At 42.2% G+C, this 21,485-nt stretch overlaps 1 protein-coding gene and 1 long non-coding RNA gene across 3 annotated transcripts in view; one reads left to right on the top strand and one right to left on the bottom strand.

The window, feature by feature from the left end:
* LOC127570325 (uncharacterized) overlaps positions 1-18,875 on the bottom strand; it is a 36,139-nt gene extending 17,264 nt beyond the window's left edge. Inside the window, exons 1-2 of one of the 2 annotated variants that reach the window (XR_007956340.1) lie at positions 18,795-18,875; positions 18,604-18,681 (exon numbers count right to left, since the gene is read on the bottom strand). This is a non-coding gene — a long non-coding RNA (uncharacterized LOC127570325). The remainder of the gene's footprint in view (positions 1-18,603; positions 18,682-18,794) is intronic. The other variant, XR_007956341.1, reaches the window with a different exon arrangement.
* Positions 18,876-19,036: 161 nt separating this feature from the next.
* The window catches only part of LOC127570323 (inactive ubiquitin thioesterase OTULINL-like), a 33,605-nt gene continuing 31,156 nt past the window's right edge, over positions 19,037-21,485 (top strand). Inside the window, exon 1 of the mRNA XM_052015769.1 lies at positions 19,037-19,138. Coding sequence (XP_051871729.1) covers positions 19,093-19,138 — 46 coding nt within the window. The 5' untranslated portion in view covers positions 19,037-19,092. The remainder of the gene's footprint in view (positions 19,139-21,485) is intronic.

Here is a 21,485-nt window from a genome sequence, read left to right as displayed (position 1 = left end):
TTCTGGATTGGATAGAGAATCAGATGTTTAACAGGTTCATGTAAAGGCCCCATAGTGAACTGACTACTCTCCTTTATGAATATTACAGAAACTTATTTCTTATGAATAAAGGGATTTGGCTCCAAATATTTATAAACTGGGAAAGTGAAAATTATTCTGGGGCTCCCATTCCTAATAATCCCATTTTTGCTGGTCTGCTTGCAAACACAGGATATAGGTCAGCCGTAGCTCTGCTGGTGGACCCTCTTGGTTTAAGCCTGACTGAAGAATGGCAGATTAGGAAAGTAATCAGCACCCATATCAATAAAGGAACATTGGTGCAAATAAGCACTTCCAGGAGAGGAAAAGGCAGGAAGCAGTGTAGGAAACTGCATTTGGTTTTTGAAGTAAAAGTTATTTATAAAAAGAGGTACCATATCAGGGAAAGCAAATCATAGTTGAAACTTTTACCTTCAAAAGGGTAATAATATCAATTTAAAAATCTTCATGACAGCTTGGAACAATGAGGTGAGACTTAAACAGTAAACACTAGGTATATCCATTCATTTGATCACAAGTCAATACAACTAATCAAATTCATTTTCTGATAACAACTGCTGTGCACACAAAGAACATGTGGCTTTCCAAGCTAAATTTAACTTTTCATGGGTTTTTGGAGACAATGATCTAAATAGAAATTGCATTTTGAGAATCCACAGATTTATTTGTATCAACAGATAAATGCTTTAAAAGTTGTACCATGGTGTTATTTAGCAGAGATGTTCAAACCTCCAGGCTTGAAGAGCCATTTTCAGGTAGGAACAGATGGGCATGAAGTTAATTGTGCAAAGTTCCACCACGTACACATGAGAACACCAAAACAAATGTTTACTGGAGGCCTGCAGTACTGTTAGTTAAAGGTCCATTGCCAGAGAAATAGGTGCCTCCTTAAATTTTGCATCATTACTGATCACAGGTAATCACTGCCCCCATTCCACCCCCCAACTGACAAGCTGTACACTGCTGAGATCCTTAGCCAATGCATCACATCTCAATGATCTGATCTTGACCATCTGCCCCAAAAATCTTGACAACCACCAGCTCCACACCCCCATATTTCTCTTCACAACTCACTTCTGTTGCAGTGGCAGATGATCACAGAAGGAAATCCTGCTCTAATGCACATGGATTTTGTATATGGTAGAATATGCCAGCCTCCCTTTTTGTAATTCCCATGAGTAAGCCAGGTCAAGAGATTTGTAGTGCAAACTTGACCCACAGATCTTTTGGATGTCACAATGATACAGCATTATCCATCCCCATTATATTTTCATGCCATCATTCAAACTGTCACACTTTAAAATGACTGCTTCCAAAAGATGGATATGCTCACTAAATTGTGTCTTTTTGATTGGTCTGTGTTGGGACATTAAAGCAACTTTGCCACTTAGCTGCCCAGTCTGCACCATTGCTAATGTCTTCTTGTACTATGTTCCATATGTTACTTATACTGACAACACCATCATCCTTCACTTCCCAATTTTAACAACCCAAATCTGGATACTGTGTTCCTTGTTCCCAAGTCCAATTAATCAAAGATAAATGATGAATAACTAAAGTTCTCACACTGATCTTTGAGCAACTTTGCTTTTTACCCTTTTTCTTCCTCATGCCCGTCCAAACAGCAAGTCAACTCATTGTGTGGAATCTTCATTAAATCTTCTTAACTCCTTCCATTACTATTTCCTCACTATAATCCACTCTTATTCCTCAGATGAATTTGTTTATAGTCAGCTACCTCTCCTGCTCTGGACTGAGATCACCAAATCCGCCTCTCATGGATCCATTCGTGGATCCAGATTGTTTGCCCAATATGCTCACTGAGGTCTCTTCAGAAATTCCTACTTCATTGTCTGCTGCAGTTTGCATCACTTGATCAGCTTTTCCAACTGGCCTCCCTACATTTGATTAGTTGTTCTCCATTGGCTAACTGTGGGGCATACCAGTGAATAAAAAGGCAACCACTAGTGCAGCAGCTATTTTTGGGAGTGGCTGTGTTTGAGGGCAAGTGCTGAGGCTTTGGCGAGGAGGCAAAGCAGAGGTAAGAACAGGCAAGGTCTTATCCATCCTTGATCTGTAGGCCGAGTGTAGTTGGGATGGCAGGGCAGTGGCATGCTCCTCCTGCAGGATGTGGGAGATCAGAGATCGGTGGAGGGGTGGTGGTGAAAGGGGGGGTTGGCCTTTCAGAGGGTAGCAGCAGCAGCTACTGCTGCCAGGTCAGTGGCACTGTGACTGGCTCGAAGGCTCAGCAGGGAAGGATGAAGCCAGGTAGAGTCATAGTAATAGAAGACTTGATAGTTAATGACATATATGGGCGTTTCTATGGCTGTGAGCAAGACCCCAGGATGGTGTGTTGCCTCTCTGGTGCCAGGGTGGGGGGAGTCTCTGAGCAGGTATAGGACATTCTGGGAAGGGGTCAGTCAGAGGTCATAGTCCATATTGATACCCTGCCCTTGTGACAGCCAAGTCTCTGTAATGGTCACAACGTCATAGCTCCGTGTACTTACCCACGCTCTAAGTTCATCACCCTTGTTCCTGATATTTCTCGCATTAAAATAGACACACTTCAGCCCATCCAGTTGACTGAAATTTTGTCCTTTCAACTGCCTATCCTTCCTCAGTCTTTCTACACACTGCATCCACATGTACACTAACTCCTTAAATTAAGTTATGAATAAGGCCAAGTCTGGACTCTGCAGAAAAGTACTAAATTGGGGGAAGGCTATTATGACATTATTAGACAGGGGCTAGAGGAAGTTAATTGGGAGCAATCATCATCAGGCAAGTCCACATCTGACATGGGAGTTGTTTGCTGATCAGAGCTCAGGACTGGCATGTTCCAGTATGGAGGAAGGACAAAGATTGCAAGGTAAGGGAACTTTGGATGATGAGAGAGGTCATAAATTTAATCAAAAAGAAAAAAAGAAACACATGCAAAGTTTAGGAAGCTAATACCAGACAGGGCCCTTGAGGAACACAAAGATAGCAGGAAAGAGCTCAAGTTGGAGATTAGGAAAGCCAAAAGGGGCCATGAAATGTCCTTGGCAAGTAGGATTAAAGAGAATCCCAAGGCATGTTACACTTGCATTAAAAATGAGAGGATAATTAAGAAGAGGGTAGGACCACTCAAGGATAAGGGAGGGAATTTGTGCTTGGAGTCAGAGGGTGTGGGCAAGGTACTAAATGAGTACTTTGCATCAGTATTCAACAAGAAGGATGTGGAGGATAGAGAGAGCAGTGTGAGGCATGCTTAGTGTGAGGGCATTTTGAGATCAGGAAGGTGGTGGTACTGGGTCTTTTGAAGAATATCAAGGTTGATAAATCCCCAAGGCCTGATGGGATAAATCCCAGGTTATTGAAAGAGGCAGGAGAGGAGATTGCTGGGGCCTTGACAAAGATCTTTGTATTCTCAATAGCAACAGGTGGAGTCCTGAAGGACTGGAGAGTAACCAATGTGTTCCTTTGTTCAAGAAGGTAAATGGGGATAATCCAGGAAATTATAGTTTGTTTAGTCAAATGTCTGTGGTAGGGAAGCTATTGAAGATTTAGGGATAAGAGTTATGTGCATTTAGAAAAGCATGGCCTGATTAAGGACAGTCAGCATGGCTTTGTGCAGGGCAGGCCATGTCTAACAGCCCTGATTGAGTGTTTTTTTTGAGGGGATGACAAAGGTGATTGATTGAGGGTGGGGCAGCGGATGTTGTCAAATGCCTTACTAAAATTCATGTAGACAAGGTCCCTCGTAGTAGGCTGATCCAGAAGATTAAGATGCATGGGATCCATAGAGATTTGGTAATTTGGATTCAGATTTGGCTTGCCCATAGAAGACACAGGGTAGTGGTGGAAGGGTGTTATTCTGGCTGGAGGTCCTTGACCAGCAGTGTTCTGCAGGGATCAGTGCTGGGGCCTCTGAGGAATACAAACGATTTGGATGAAAATGTAGATGGGTGGGTTAGTAAGTTTGCGGACAACACAAAGATTGGTGGAGCTATGAACAGTGTAGAGGACTCTCATAGGATACAGCAGAATATAGATCAGTTACAGACGTGGGCAGTGAATTGGCAGGTGAAGTTTAATCCGAGCAAGTGTGAGGTGTTGCACTTTGGGAGGTCAAATGTAAGGAGGAAAGTATACAATTAATGGCAGGACCCTTTAACAGCACTGATGTACAGAGGGATCCTGGGGTCCAAGTCCATAAGTCCCTGAAAGTGTTCGCACGAGTAGATAGGGTAGTAAAGGCGGCATATGGCATGCTTGTCTTCATTGGTCGGGGCACTGAGTATAAGAGTAAGGTAGTCATATCGCATCTATATAAAACTGTGAGGCTGCACCTGGAGTACTGCGTTCAATTCTGGTCATCCCATTATAGGAAGGGTGTGGAGGCTTTGGGGAGGGTTCAGAAGAAGTTTACCAGGATGCTGCCTGAATTAGAAGGTTAAGCTAGAAGGAGGCTGACCAACTTAGGTTGTTTTCTCTGAAGTGTCAGAGGTTGAGGGGAAACCTGATAGATAAAATTGAGAGGCATAAGGTAGACAGTCAAAATCTTTTCCCCAGGGTAAAATGTAAAGTACTGGAGGGCTTGCATTTAAGGTGAGAGGAGGAAAGTTTAAAGGAAATGTGTGGGCCAAGTTCTTTTTTTAAAAACAGAGTGGTAGGTACCTGGAATGGGCTGCCAGGGTAGTGGTGAAAGCAGAAACAATAGTGGCATTTAAGAGGCTGTTAGACATGAATATGCAGATATGGAGAGATATGGATCATGTACAGGCAGAAGAGATATGTTTAATTCAGCATAGTGTTTACTAGTCTCTCCCACTACTGGAAACATCTTCTCCACATCCACTCTATCCAGCCCTTTTAATATTCGGTAGATTTCAATGAGATTCACCCCCTCACCCTTCTAAACTCCAGTGAGTACAGGCCAATAGCCATCAAACACTCCTCATGTTAACCCTTTCACCCCCAGGATCATTCTCATAAACCTCCTCTGGACCATCTCCAACACATCCTTCCTTGGATGTGGGGCCCAAAATTGGTCATAATACTCTAAATGTGGTTTGACCAACGCCTCTTCCCCTCAGCCTCCAGAAGTCTCTCCTTCAGTTGTGCACAGGATGATCCAATTGAATTTCTTCATTATGACAGTGTTCTATATATAAAAGTCCTTCATTTACATAGTTTTCCTGCCGCTTTGTCTCTATCATGCCTGCAATTTGCAATTTCTTCCTTTCCAACAACTCTGCCATCATAGTCAACACAATAGCTTCCTTAGTTACACCAGCCCTTAGTGCAGTAGTGCTTGTTCACCTCCCATAAAATCCAGGATTTCATCTCGTTTTCTGCTTAAATTTTGTTCCTTGGATTTGTATCACAATGGTTTAACACGAGTTTGTTTTTAAGAAACAGCTGGAGGCCCTTTTTTTAATATATATATTAGCCACCCGCTATTCAGGCAGAGACCCATTTTCCACACAGCAGTGCTTTTCTCCAACCTAAGTAACTACCCTTTACTGACTTCTAGGATTTTAGCCAATTTTCTGTTCATTTAGCTGTGTTCCTCAACTCCACAAACCCTTCCCTTAATCATACACAACAACTGTTGTATTGGTCACATAAACCTCCAATAATCCAGCCTGCTTGGGACTTTGGTATTGCTAGAGTGGCTGATTTTCAAGACTATTGGATGTTTAAATGCCCTGTTACCACCACCTTAAGAATAGGTTCCAGCATTTTCCTGCCACTGATGCAAACCCAACTTGTGTATACTTCCTGGGTTTTCTCAGTTCCCTCCGTTTTTAAATAGCTGGTTTGTGTAAGCTACCTTCTAATCAGTGGAAGCTCTTCTAGAATCCACAGTATTTTGGAAAATGACAGCCAGGGTATTCTCCACTGCCTTCACAACTCTAGGTGATCAGATCCTAGAGAGTAATCAATTCAGAGTTCTATTAATTTCTGCATTACTAGTTTTTGAGTAATGCTAATTCCTTTGTGGTCCTTATTCATTCTTGACCTGTCGTCCATCATTATTTTTGGGATGTGTGTCTTTTTCAGTGAAGATAGAAAACATTTGTTTAATTTTTCTACCATTTCTATATCCTCTTTTCAATTTACTGGATCTGGTTTAATGTTTCCTTTTCACTCATCAATAGGAGCTCTTTCTGTCTGGTTTTTATCTTTCTTGCTTGCTAACTCTCATTCTGCCTTCCTTCTCTTTATCAACTCCTTGGTCTTACTTTGCTAAATTTTAAAATATTTTCAATTCTAATGGCATGCAGCGTCTTTTGGCAACTTATAAACCCACTGTGCATGTGCTTGTGAATTTCAACTTGCAAGAGTCTAAAGGAGGCACACGTGCAAATTGTTTACAGTTGATTGGCTAATTAACAGCAGCGAGTAAAAGGAAGGTGTGGAGCATTGTTGGAGTGGGCCAGGGTTAGAGTAAAGCACTTGAGGCCTTGGCTCGAGAGGAGGCTAAGGCAAGTGTGTGGTAGGTTTATTTCTTTCTTTGATTTTTCTTTTAATGCCAGGCCAGAGTAGTTAGAATGGCTCCAGGGTCAGTGGTGTGTTCATCTTGTGAGATGTGGGAGTTCTGGGAGACCTACCAGGGGAAAGCTGGAGTGACCAGGTCTCTGGCACTGAGCTTGGTTGTGTGGTGCAGAAGGGAAGAGGGGAGAAGAGGAGAGTGGTAATGATAGGGGATTCAATAGTAAGGGGGGGGGGGGGCAGACAGGAGATTCTGTGGACATGAAAGACACTCCCAGATGGTATGTTGCCTCACAGGTGCCAGGGTCAGGGACATCTCGGATCAGGTCCACAGCATTCTGCAGGGGGAGGTCAAACAGCCAGAAGTCATGGTACATATTGGTACCAATGACATTGGTAGGAAAGGAGATGAGGTCCTGAAGAGGGAATATAGGGAGTTAGGTAGGAAGTTGAGAAGCAGGACTTCAAGAGCAGTAATCTCTGGATTGCTGCCTGTGCCTTGTGCCGGTGAGGGTAAGAATAGGTTGATTTGGCAGATGAATGTGTGGCTGAGGAGTTGGTGCAGGAGGAAGGGTTTCAGATTTGTTGATCATTGGGATCTCTTCTGGGGAAGGTATGACCTGTACAAAAGGGACGGGTTACACCTGAGGGGGACCAATATTCTTGTAGGCATGTTTGCTTGAGCCATTGGAGAGGGTTCAAACTAATTTGGCAAAAGGATGGGAACCTAAGTGATAGGTTAGAGGTTGGTGCATTTAGTGTACACGTGGATGCCATGTGTAGAAAGACTGAGAAAGGATAGGCAGTTGAAAGGGCAAAATTGCAGTCAGTTGGATGGGCTGAAGTGTGTCTACTTTAATGCGAGAAATATCAGGAACAAGGGTGATGAACTTAGAGCGTGGGTAAGTACACGGAGCTATGACGTTGTGACCATTACAGAGACTTGGCTATCACAAGGGCAGGAATGGCTGCTGGATATTCCAGGGTTTAGATATTTCAAAAGGGACAGGGACGGAGGTAAAAGAGGTGGGGGGGTGGCTTTGCTGATCAGGGACAGTATCACAGCTGTAGAAAGGGAGGACATCCTGGACGAATCATCTATTGAGTCAGTGTGGGTAGAAGTCAGAAACAGGAAGGGAGCGATCTCTCTATTGGGAGTATTCTACAGACCACCTCAATAGCAACAGAGATACTGAGGAGCAGATCAGGAGGCAGATTTTGGAGAGGTGCAAAAATAACAGGGTGGTTGTCATGGGTGATTTCAACTTCCCTAATACTGATTGGCACCTCCTTAGTGTAAAGGAGATAGATGGGGCAGAGTTTGAGAGGTATTTTCAGGAAGGATTCCTGACCCAGTGTGTGGACAGACCAACTAGAGGAGAGGCCATACTGGACCTGGTACTAGGCAATGAGCCTGATCAGGTTTCAGATCTCTCGGTGGGAGAGCATCTTGGAGACAGTGACCATAACTCCTTGACCTTTACCATAGCCTTGGAGAGGAATAGGAGCAGATGATATTGGAAAGTGTTTAATTGGGGAAGGGGGAATTATGATGCTATTAGGCAGGAACTTGGGAGCATAAATTGGGAACAGATATTCTTGGGGACGTGCACAACAGAAATGGAGGTTGTTCAGGAAGTACTTGCATGGGCTTCTGGATAGGTTTGTCCCAATGAGTGAAGGAACCATGGTTGACAAGAATATCTTATCAAGAGGAAGAAAGAAGCTTATCTGAGGTTTAGACAGCAAGGATCAGATAGGGCTCTGGAGAGTTACAAGGTAGCCAGGAGGGAAATTTAGAATGGACTTAGAGAGCTAGCAGGGGGAATGAGAAGGCCGTAGCGAGTAGGATTAAGGAAAATCCCAAGGGGTTCTACATGCATAAAGAATAGGAGGATGACTAGAGTGAGGGTAGGACTGATCAGGGATAAAAGAGGAAGCACGCGCCTGGAGTCAGAAGAGGTAGGGGAGGTCATTAATGAATTCTTTGCTTCAGTATTCACCAGTGAGAGAGACCTTTAGGTTTGTGAGGATGGCATACAACAGGCTAATATGCTAGGGCATGTCAACGTCAGGAAAGAGGATGTGCTGGAACTTTTGAAAAATATTACGATAGATAAAATCACTGGGGCCAGCGGAATATATCCAAGGTTATTATGGGAAGTGAGGGAACAGATTGCTGCACCTTTGGCAATGATCTTTGCGTACTCAGTGGCCACAGGAGTAGTGCCAGATGATTGGAGGGTGACAAATGTTTTTCCTTTGTTCCAGGAAGGGAGTATGGATAACCCTGGGATTTACAGCCCAGTGAGTCTTACTTCAATGGTGGGCAAATTACTGGAGAAGATTCTTAGAGAAAGGATTTATGGGCATTTGGACAAGCATAGGCTGATTAGGGACAGTCAGCATGGTTTTGAGGGGCAGGTTGTGCCTCACAAGTCTGATTGAATTCTTTGAGGATGTGACAAAGCACATTGATGAAGGTAGAGCAGTGGATGTGGTGTACATGGATTTTAGTAAAGCATTTGATAAGATTCCTCATGGAAGGCTCGTTCAGAAAGTCAGGAGGCATGAGATCCAGGGAAACTTGGCTGTGTGGATTCAGAATTGGCTCGCCCATAGAATACAGAGGGTGGCGGTAGATGGGGCGTATTCTGCCTGGAGGTCAGTGACCAGTGGTGTTCTGCAGGGATCTGTTCTGGGACCCTGCTCTGTGATTTTTATAGATGACTTGGATGAGGATGTGGTAGGGTGGGTCAGTAAGTTTGCAGATGACACAAAGGTTGGTGGTGTAGTGTAGAAGGTTGCTGTAGGTTACAAGACATTGATAGGATGCAGAGCTGGGCTGAGAAGTGGCAGATGAAGCTCAACCCAGAAAAGTGTGAAGTGATACACTTTGGAAGATAGAATTTGAAGGCAGAATACAAGGTTAATGGCAGGACTCTTAGCAGTGTGGAGGAACAGAGGGATCTTGGGGTCCACATCCACAGATCCCTCAAGGTTGTTGCACAGGTCGATAGGGTTGTTCAGAAATGGTGTGTTGGCCTTCATTACTCAGGGTATTAAGTTCAAGAGCCACAAGGAAATGTTGCAGCTGTGTAAAACTCTGGTCAGACCACACTTGGAGTATTGTGTTCAGTTCTGGTTGCCTCATTATAGGCAGGAAGTAGAAGCTTTAGAGAGGGTGCAGAGGAGATTTATCAGGATGCTACTTGGATTGGAGAACATGTCTTATAAGGATAGTTTGAGCGAAGAAGGATAAGAGGTGACTTGATAGGTGTACAAGATGATAAGAGGCATAGATCGAGTAGACTGTCAGAAACATTTTCCCAGAGCAAAAATGGCTAACACAAGCAGGCATAATTTTAAAGTGATTGGAGGAAGGTACAAGGGGGATGTCAGAGGTTTTTTTTAAATATACACTGAGTGGTGGATGTGTGGAACACACTGCTGGCGGAGGTGGTGGAGGCAGATACATTAGGGACATTTAAGAGACTCTTAGATAGGCATATGACTGAGAAAAATGGAGGGCTATGTGGGAGGGTCAGGTTTTTAAGACCTTAGAGCAGGATAAAATGTTGGCACAACATTGTGGGCCAAAGGGCCTGTACTGTGCTGTAATGTTCTATGTTCTTTGAATCTCATACCATCTAATTTAAAGACTCACAGCTGAACAACTTTTCCTGCTGATTTCTTTAATACATAGTTTACAAATTATCCATTGCTTATTTACTGTTACATCAATTTAACATGGTTTTTCCAATCTGCTACAACCAGCTCATGCCTTTGCGGTTTTATTCAGACTGAAATAATTCCTATTACTATGAACACTGTTCCCCTGAGGCTCCTAAACTACTGGGTTATCAATGAACACTTGCTAATTACATAATCCAAAAATGTTAAATCACCAGTTTCCTCATTGTTTCCTCAACATATTGATCCAGAATATATACTTTATACTCTCCATGAATTCATCCATGTTATTCCTGCTAATTTGATCTGCCCTGTCTATATGAAGTTTAAGCTCCACATGATTAGTGTATTACTATTATTATGTGCAGCTCCAATTTCCTAATTTATATTAAGACCTACATAACCATTGTTATTTGGGGCCTATATACAATTCATGCTAATGTTTTACCAATTTTATCTTTGTAACATTTTTTCCTTGCTATTAAACTTAATTTGAGATATGCTTTTAAGCTTGTGTGTACTGTTCTGTCGACATGCAAAAGTAAATCATCATCCATTTTGCTACCATATACTATTAATTTGTCTTTTAACTTTCTAAATTTCCCATCACCATAATCCATTCCGCCTTCCGCACCCCTCTTCCTGCCACCATTAAGTTAGAGCCTTACCTACTACCCTAAGTACTCATTCAATTTGCTGGTCACAGTCCCATTCAAGTGAATTGTCTCCCAACAGAACTGCTCCCTCTTTCCCCATTACTGGTGCCAGTGCCCCATAATTGAAATGTATTACTGCCACACCAATCTTTAAGCCTTGCACATATTTTCTCATCTTATTTATCCTTTCCCAATTTGCATGTGGTTCAGGTAACAATCCAGAGATTGATTTTTAATTCGGATACTTGCTGCTCATGTTCCTTCAGAACATCCTCCTCTGTCTCATCAATGCTAATGCTTCCTGCATGAACCATAATAATTGGATCTATCCCTTCCTACTCAAGTTCCTCTGCAGTCAAAAGGAGAGCTCCTTAAACCTACACCAGGCAAGTAATTCAGTCTTTGAATCATGTTTGCAGCTGCAGAGAACAATATCTACCCTCCTAACTGTACTTTTCCCTGACATCGCAACATTCCTTTTCACTCCTCCAGCTATAATCAACCCCTGTGCCACCATGCAGGGGTCAGTTTGCTCATTCACCCTGTAGTTTCAAATCAGCAAAAACCAGATACAAACTGTACAAGGAAATTTCTACCCCCTCTGAAAGCAGTATTTGACATCCTGGATGTTGGTAATGGAGGAAGTAACAGGATGCTGCACATCTTTATTTGCAAGACAAGGTGTCAAGGGATGGGGGACTGAGCAGTGACCAAAGTGTTGCAAGAGAAAGGGTCCTTTGGAATGCTAAAAGGGGGGAAAGGGAGAGAATCTTTTTCTCAACGAGAAAAAGCAGTGTCATTACATTGAAGATGCTGGAAAAGGTGAAGGACAGCAAATTGAATATGGAAGCCTATTTGGTGGAAGTGAAATTGTCAATCCCCACACTATCCCTATGATGGCTCCAATACATCAAAAAGAAAATGTCCCCTTCCTGGTGTCACCAGTTGGACTTATGACTTAAAAGGTAGCTGTGGTTATGTTGGTACTGAAACAATGAATTCTGTGAATTGTATCACAATTTTAACATCTACATCTGTCACTGTTGAATTTTATATTGATTACATGGAAATTAGCCTTTTCAGCCCAATCAGTTCACATTGGAATTTATCTTCCACAAGAACAAATCACTTTACCCACATTATTTCCACTCTTAACTCACATCCCAACTACACTTAAATTCTTATTAATGCAGTACAATTTGCAAAACCAAGATTGATTATATTGGCAGATTGAATTACAATACATTAGCAATTGATGGAACATTTGAGAATTGCATATGGGCATACTAGAGAATATTTAAAGTGACATGCACTGTTTCAACACATTGGAGTAAAACTACTGAAATATGTTCTTCATTTTGTTATTTCTAATTCAATTTGTCCTGTGGGTGGAAAACAAGATTTATTATTTCATTTACAATGTTTACACTCAATTCATAAAAAGCAATTAGAAAAAGTCCTTAAAATTTTCCCAATTTTATTTTGGTTAAATATAAATAGCAAGTCAAGTTTTCATAATTGTTCTTTTTATTTGTTCTCAGGATATGGAGAAAGTTATATTATGGAATTTCTGCCAGCACTACCTCAGGATTTTGTCAAATTTATAGGATTGACAGTACGGGGTTAGAATCAACTAAGATGTGTGAACTGCCATGCTTCAGACAGGGAAACTTAGTTTGAACATGTTATTGGCTCAAAACAAATCCAGTCAAGATGCTGAACTGTCACAAGCTTAGCAAAAATAATTAGAGATGCTCTGGTAAGATCCACCTACTTAACTAGAACGACAAAAGAATAAACATTTTCAGGGTGAGTCAGCTGGCAAAGGCAGCAAGTAAGCAGGTGTGGACCTGAGCGCACATTTTAATGTCGTAGTATTAATATTTTCCTCATTTCTAGGTAAAAGATGCAGCTGGAATGCATATACTTCTAGGATGAATTGGGTTTAAATTAGCTGACACTATATTATCAATTATTACCCAATAATTATTCATGCTCAGCTCGGAAGAGTTCAATAAATTTAATCACTTCATTGATCAATTTAGCACAGTAGGAGTTTTATCCGCATATTTTCATAACATTCTGTGGCAGAAATTCCACAATAGAACTCTCCATCTGAAGAACAAAATTAGTTATGAATATTTTCCATTTCCTTGTGCTAATCAAAAAATAATCAGGAAATTTTTTAAGACCATTTTGGTTGTGCTCTCCTGAACATATAGTTCAAGAAAAGTGATCATTGATTGAATTCAGTTTTACACACTTTTGTAAAATTGGCTCTGACTTAAAAAAAACCCTCTGAGGACACAACTTCCTTATACAAGAGCAGATTAGTAAAATTAGTCATTACATAGTGCAAATAATCAAGGAAAATATTTATTTGGTTTACTATTGTGAGATGGCTTTGTTCTTTGTTTTCATTATACTGGGAGTGTATTATAGGCTGTAGCTTTATCTCATCTTATATTCATGCAATAAATGTACTCTTCAACTGTCATTTAATAAAGTAGTTCTATAATCAGAGTATGGTGCAAGGAAAAAAATGATTAGGATCTTGTTCAGCTCACAGGCAATCATCTACCCACTTGTCCAGTCTATGCCAACATCTACAGCAGCTGGCCCTCTGGAAACGATTCTTTATCACCCTTTTCAAACAATCATCATCCTGTTTCATAAAATTCTGGCATATATATCCTTCCTTTGATTTGGAGCCAGCTGAAGTACTGCAGACAATTCATGGACTGTAATCTCAGCAGAGACTTTTCACTTGAACTCCTACCTTTTTTTTGCAATAATTAACTTTTCATCTGGCTTCCTAATTACTTGCTGTACCTGAATAATAACTAATTTCATTGTACAAGGACACAAATGAACAACTTTTAATGATTTTTTTTCCTCTTAGCAAAATCATTAACTCACATTATACTCCATTCCCATCTCCTTGCCCATTCACTTGGGCTGTTCAGACCCTGTTGCATACTGCAGCGTCTTTGCAACTTATTTCCCTACCAAGCTTTCTGTTGTTAACAAGTTTAGATGCATTACATCCTGTATCTTCATCAAGTCATTAGACCAAATAGCCAGGCTCCAGCACTATCCTCGCACCAACATATTAATAACAACCCAACAACAATAAATAAGTCATTTATTCCTGCTCTACTTTTGTCCACTTTGAATAAATTAAGAGTTCATCATTTCAGCCCCAAGCATTGGAGCAAGTGTTCCAATGGGGTAGTGTTCTGGGTCCAACCATTTCAGCTCCTTCAGCATTTCCCTTTCCTCCATCATACTGGGGATGCTTGCCAGTAATTGTACTGTAGTCGGTTCTCTTCATCATTTCACAGTCATGGAGTCGCACAGCATGGAAACAGGACCTTCAGCCCAACTGGTCCATGCTGACCAAAATTCCCATCTAAACTAATCCCAGTTGGCCCATATCTCTCCAAACCTTTCCTATCCACGTACCTAACCAAGTGCCTTCTGAATATTGTTAATGTACCTGCCTCAACCACTTCCTCTGGCAGCTCATTCCATACACTGCTCACCCCCTGCGTGAAAAAGTTGCCCCTCAGGTTCCCATTAGATCTCTCCCCTCTCACCTTAAACCTGTGCCCTCTAGTTCTTGATTCCCCAACCCTGGGAAAAAGACTGTGCATTGACCTTATCTCTGCCCCTCATGATTTTATATACCTCCATAAGATCACCCCTCATTCTCCTATGGTCCAATGAATAAAGACCTGACCTTCCTCCATAACTCAGTCCCTCAAGTTCTGGCAACATCCTTGTAAATCTTCTCTGCACTCTTTCCAGTTTAATGATATTCCGATAACAGGGTGACCAAAACTGTACGCAATACTCCAACAGCTGTCTCACCAGCATCTTGTACAACTGCAACATAATATCCCAACTTCTACACTCAATTCCCTGACTGAAGGCCAGTGCGCCAAAAGCCTTCTTCACTACCCCATCTACCTGCAACACCACTTTCAGGGAACTACATACTTGTACTCCTAGGTTCTACGAGGACCATTCACAGTCAAAGCCCTACCCTCATGTCTCTTCCCAAAATACAATACCTCACACTTACCTGAATTAAACTCCATTTGCCATTCCTTGGCCCATTTACCCAGCTGATCAAGATCCCTCTGAAAATCCCGATAACTATCTTCACTGTCAATGACACCACCGATTTTAGTGTCATCTGCAAACTTACTAACCACATCTTGCACATTCTCCTCCAAATCATTGATAAGGATGACAAATAGCAATCAGCCTAGCACTGAGTCCTGGGAACACCACTAGTCACAGGTCTTCAATCCAAAAAAGATAACCTTACACCATCACTCTCTGCTTGCTGCCGTCAAGTAAATTGTGTATCCAATTAGCTAATTCTCCCTGGATCCCATTCAATTTAACTTTCCATAGCAACCTACCATGCAGGACTGCACGATAGTCCTTATAAACTACGTTACTGAAGTCCATATAAACTATGTCTACTGCTCTACCCTCAACCACCTTCTTGGTTACTTCCTCAAAAAACTCAAACAAATTCACGAGACATGATCTCCCACGGACTAAGCCACACCGACTATCCCTAATCAACCACTGTCTTTCCAAATGCAGGTACACCTTATCCCTCAGAATCCCCTCTGGTAACTTGCCTACCACAGATGTTAGGCTTACTGGTCTATAGTTCCCAGCTTTTTCTTTGCAGCTCTGCTTAAATAAAGGCACAACATTAGCTACCCTCCAAACTGCTGGCACTTCACCCACCTCTAACGATGATGCACATCTCTCAGCCAGGGCTCCCGCAATTTCTTCTCTAGTTTCTCAGTGTTCTTGTATATACCTGATCAGGCCCTGGAGATTTATCTACCTTCATACATTTTAAGACATCCAGCACCTCCTCTGCTGTAATGTCGACTACCCCCAAGACATCGCTATTAACTATCTCAAGGTCTGAAGTCTTCATGTCTTTCTCCATGGTAAAAATAGAGGAGAAATATTCATTGAGGACCTCACCCATCTCCTGTGGCTCCACACAAAGATGCCAGCTTTGGTCTTTGAGGGGCCCTGTTCTCTCTCAAGTTATTCTTTTTCCCTTAATATACGCAAGATCTCTCTGGATTCTCCTTAATTATCTCATGCCCTCTTTTTGCCCTTCTGACTTCCTTCCTGAGTATATTCCTGCATCCCTTATTCTCCTCCAGGGAATCACCCAACCCCAGCTGCCTGTACCCAACGCTTGCCCCCTTTCTTTTTCCTGACCAGAGCCTCAATATCCCTTGTCATCCAGGGTTGCCAGCCTTGCTCTTCATTCTAACAGAAACATGCACACCTAGAACTCTTGATGTCTCACTTTTAAAAGCCTCCCACTTGTCAGATGGCCCTCTGCCCACAAAAACCTATTCCAATCAACTTTTGCAACTTCCTGTCTAATACCATCAGAATTTGCCTTGCCCCAATTGAGAACTTTAACTTATGAACCAGATCTGTCTCTTTCCATAACCAAGTTAAAACTATGGTCACTTGTCCCAGCGTGCTTTCCCACTGACACATCAGTTGTCCTGCCCCATTTCCCAAGGGTATTTCAAGCTCTGCCCTCTCCCCAGTCGGGCCTTCTACATATTGTCCAAGGAAGTTTTCCTGAATACACTTAACAAATTCCACCCCATCTAAGCCCTTAGCACTATGGCAGTCCTTGTCTAGGTTAGGAAAGTTAAAATCCCATACTATGACAACCCTATTATTCTTGCAACTTTCCGCGATCTCCCAACATATTTATTCCTATAATTCCCTTTGACTATTAGGGGGTCAATAGTACAATCCCAACAAGGTGACCATCCTCTTCTTATTTCTCAGCTCCACTCATAATGGCTCACTGGATAATCCCTCAGTAATTTCAATTCAGGCTACTGCTGTAATGTTCTCCTTAATCAGAAATGCAACTCACCCTCCTTTCTTTCCTCCACCTCTATCCCACCTGTACCCTGGAACATTTAGCTGCCAGTCCTGTCCCTTTCTTAGCCATGTTTCTGTAATGTCTATAATATTCCAGTCTAATATAGCTATCCAATGCCACATGTTCATCCGCCTTACTTGTCAGGCCTCTTCCCTTGAAATAAATGCAACTTAATCCAATAATCTTTCCTCGCTCACTGCCATGCTGCTGCCGCCCATCTTGTCTACTGACCTGACTACCATTGAATTCTGCCTCTACTGCTTTGGATCCCACCCCTCTGCTGGTCAGTGGAAGCAAACAGCATGACTTACACAGTATCCGGGCTTGGGCTCAGAACTGGCAAAATTACATTCACCCCAGATGTAAAGGCAATGTGGACAATGTGGCCAACAATTCAAAATGTTACCACTTCTCATTTTCAATGGATTAACCCCCAACATTCTGGGGTGACCAGGAGTTGAAGATGAGGGGGATTGGGGGGGGGGGGGGGGGGGGGGAGAAAGGGAGAGAAGAAGGGGTCACCTTGACTACTCTTGACAGTGGTTTGCCAAATCATAACCACTACCACCAAGGGCAGCAGGGCACATAAAATTACCAATCACTTCCAGATTCCCCTCCAAGTTACACACTATAACTAACATCACTAAATCTAAATCCAGTAATTCATTACCAAGTGTCTTATTGCAAAGATACAGGGACTGGACATGGCCACATCCAGAATAATGCATGCAGATTGTCCCCTTAACTAAGGACAAGTATACTTGCCATAGATGGAGTGCCGCAAAGGATGACCAAACTGATCCTTAAGATCATACAAGGAAGGATCAAGTTGAGTAGGCCTGTATTCACTAGGATGTTTGATAAATGAGAAGATCTCATTGAAACATACAAAATTCTTACTGGATTCTACAGGCTGGATGTTTTCCCTTATGGGTGTATCTGGAACCAGGATAACAGTCTGAGCACATGGGACAAGATATGACACAGAGGAGGAGAAATTTCTTCATTCAGAGGCGGTAAACCTATGGAATTCTCTATCACAGAAGGCTGTGGAGGCCAAGTCATTAAATGTACTTAAGAAACAGCTAGATTTCTAGACACAAAAGGCATCAAGGCATTTGGGGACAGAGCGGGAATATAGTATTAAGACAGAAGATCAGCAATTATTGTACGAGTTGGCAGAGCAGATTTGATGGGCTCACAGAAGTGGCTTGCTGTTTCTTCTAATTTTCGAAGTTTCTATCAATGATGTTGTGGGAGGAACATCACCAGTATGACTGCAACAATTAAAGATGATTCGCCACCAGCATTTCAAGGGCAACTGGACATAGATAACAAGTGCTGGCCTTTCTAGTTGCATCCATAAATGCAAAAAGAAACAAAACAAAAAGGAACTTTAAAAATGCAAGCTTCTCATCAGGATTTAACGTCCTTCATTCCTCTGCAAAAGTACCTTGCGTCATTTTTCAAAATTAAAATACGACAGATGTTGGCCAAAACAAAGTTGAAAAGTCAATTCTGCTGTTTTTCAAAGAACCTTTACTTTGAAGTCAAGAAGTCAAATATCGTTCATGTTGCCCGAACAAAGATGTTGTGGAAAAGAACGTTTTGAAGCATCGTGACTTTAAAATACCCAAAACCTTCTCAGCTGCAACATTTCAAAAGCTCTGACCACCAAACAGCATAACCATGTGGTCATGAATGTAATTGTTAGCTCAATAAAGCCTTTTATGAATTCTGGTATTTGCTGAGAGAAAAAAAAACAAGACTTACCACAACTGTTTCCCCTCCTATTACCACAACTGTTGTTGCACTCTTCCATCTGTCAATTCTGGCCTTCTGAAAAAAAACCTGCTATAAATTTATACAGAGCACAATTTCAATTTGGATACTTATTAATTTGTCGCAATTGCTTACAAATCTCACAAATTGGGAGGGGGGGAAGGAAACGTGCTTCATCTTACTCTAAATTATCTATACAAGAGGCTCCTGCATTCACTCCCAAACACCCGACCTTCCCCGTTTACTCCTGCTACCACTTCTGCTCTGCCCTTCTGCTTTCACACTGACTGCGGATTAAACTCGTGCTCCATAATCAAGCCGGCCCACTGAACTGTTAATCTTATCTCAGATCTTCATTGGTCCACCCGCTTTCACTCGACCTGAGTTGATTGGTTGGGCTGGTTGTCCATCTTAACGCGGTAGTCGTGCGCCCAGGGGTTCCTCAAAGCGAAAGTTGCAGAAGCTCCAAGAAGCTGCAGGATGGGGATTTTACTGGTCAACGAAAACATCAATTCCACCGTCTCAGGTAAATGCTGCATCTGCATTTGTGGTTGGGGAAGGAGTCCACAATGTTATTAGCCCCTCTTGTGGGCTTGGATGTAGTTTGTTTTTCACCCCTTCAGTAACAAGTGTAGGCAGTTCGTGGACTTCTTTGCCGTTAAGATTGAGAGCATCCGGTCTGCTGCCTGGAATTTTACCTCCTGCGCGCCAGACTTCTCGCCCCAGACTGACCTGTTTCCCTCCTGACTCCCCTCTCTGAACTCCTCCTGAATTCCCACCACACGGCTGAGCGCCCGACTCCCATGTTAGCTGACACTTTAATACTTGCCTTTCTTTAGGTGCTGCCCCCTCCCCTTCGTCTTTCAATCTGCTATTATCATTAAGTTTGTGCCCATCTTTCGTGGATCTCTTAGTCGGATTACTCCAGTCACCATCTCGCACCGCCACAGTGCCGAATCTGCTCTGATCAGAGTTACTAATTGTCCTCCTTTGTGGTTTTGAAAAAATCGTTCATCTGTTTTTGTCCTTCTCGAGTTGCTTGACACAGTTCACTGCTTCAAGCTCTATTTTCGAGCCAAACAATCTACTGTACTACGTTCTCTACCTGTACCCCTCACTGTTACCTCTGGATCCACCCGAAGATCAATCCCTGACACACATGATCCTCTGAGGTCACAATTTCATGGTCTTTATTCCTGCTTTAGTGCCATATATTACATTTGTGTCCGTGTCACACTCCAGGAAAGTAGTTTTCAAATAAGAAATCCACCTTGGAGAATAAACAAATTAAAAGGAGTGACAAATTCTGTGAATCTGAAATTTAGAAACCCAAGATCGCTGGGGAAAAAATACAACAGCTGTCAAAATCACTTAAGAAAAAAGACAAGTTTGTAATCCTCTTACAACACAGGTTATGATGAAGAATATTGTTACTCCATGGATGTTGACAGACCTGCTAGGTATTTTTCTTTTCTTTTTGTATCATTACTTTTCATTGTCAAATACACATACAATTATATGGTACTGCTTTAAAGACTATATCCTTGTGGTTCAAAACTGAAAGGCAAGCACTGACAGAAATCAACAGCCAGACAGACAGGTATTGGCCAGAACTTGCTGCGAAATGCCAGCAGGTCCATCCAGAACTATCAACATTTCTCTACGCATGTGCCACCATGTTTGGGGTTTCCATGTGACCTGAGGAAGTCCAAAAATTGCTGGCTGTTGTCCAGTAATTTTTCTGATTGCCTCCAAACAAGAGTCCATTGTAAAGTGGAAACTTATGGTAGTAGAGAATCCGCCTACTGCACCTCTGTTAACTTAGCCCTGCGAGAGGAACAGTGATTCTATTGATTTGAAAAGGAACACAATGAGTATGCAGTGGCTATTTACTTCAGTGGGGTTTCCTTATGTTTTTACTTGTTTTTAAGTGTTTTCATTGTAATAGTTTTATTTCTATTTTTTTAATTGTGAGATTCATTTATGATTATAGGTGCTGACAGTTGGTTGGACACTGGTTACATCAGAGAGTTGTCTTAGCCAGTGCTCATAGTTTATTTGAGTTGTTTCTGGATAGGGATTGAGGTAGGTTACCCTGCATAATGACGTTTGTCATCAAGCTATGCCCTTGCCAAGGCAATGATAAAAATGTTGATACTCATCATTTGCTGACACTGGATCCGCAGGAGGTAGGTGCGCACTTCCCAAGTAGACAAGGAGAGTCATAGAGTCATACAGCATGGAAACAGGCTCTTTGGCCCAACTCGTTCATGCTGTTTGCTAACTGAGTTGCCAAACCGAGCTAATCCCATTTGCTTGCATTTGGCCCATATCCCACAGAACCCTTCCGATCCACGTAACTGTCCAGATGCCTTTTTCAATGCCCTATCACTTCCTCTGGCAACTTGTTCCATTTACGCTCCACCATCTGTGTGGAAAAAGTATTGCCCCTCGGATCCCTTTTAAAACTTTCCTCTCTCACCTTAAACCTATGCCCTCTAGGTTTGGACTCACTTGCCCTGGGGAAAAGACTTTAGCTATTCACCTTATCTATGCCCCTCTACAAAGTCACCCCTCATTCTCCTACACTCCAGGGAAAAAGTCCCAGCCTATCCAGCTTCTCCTTAGAATTCAAGTTCTCCAGTCCTGGCAAAGTCCTTGTAAACCTATCTTGTACCCTCTCCAGTTTAATAAGAGAGGAGCAGTGTCTCATTTTTGGCAGCAAGTTTTGTCTGGCCTATTAAGTTGTCAACTTTCAGCTACTTGCAATTACTATGGCTCAGAAGAAGGCCATTCAGGCCATTGGATCTATGCCAGCTCCCAGCAGAGCAACCTCATCGATCCCAATCCCCTCTTATTTCCTTGTAACCTAT

Source organism: Pristis pectinata, chromosome 5 (assembly GCF_009764475.1).
Source record: "Pristis pectinata isolate sPriPec2 chromosome 5, sPriPec2.1.pri, whole genome shotgun sequence".
Taxonomy (NCBI): Eukaryota; Metazoa; Chordata; class Chondrichthyes; order Rhinopristiformes; family Pristidae; genus Pristis; species Pristis pectinata.
The sequence above is the reverse complement of the archived record's forward strand: the minus strand, read 5'-3'. Positions and strand labels throughout refer to the sequence as shown.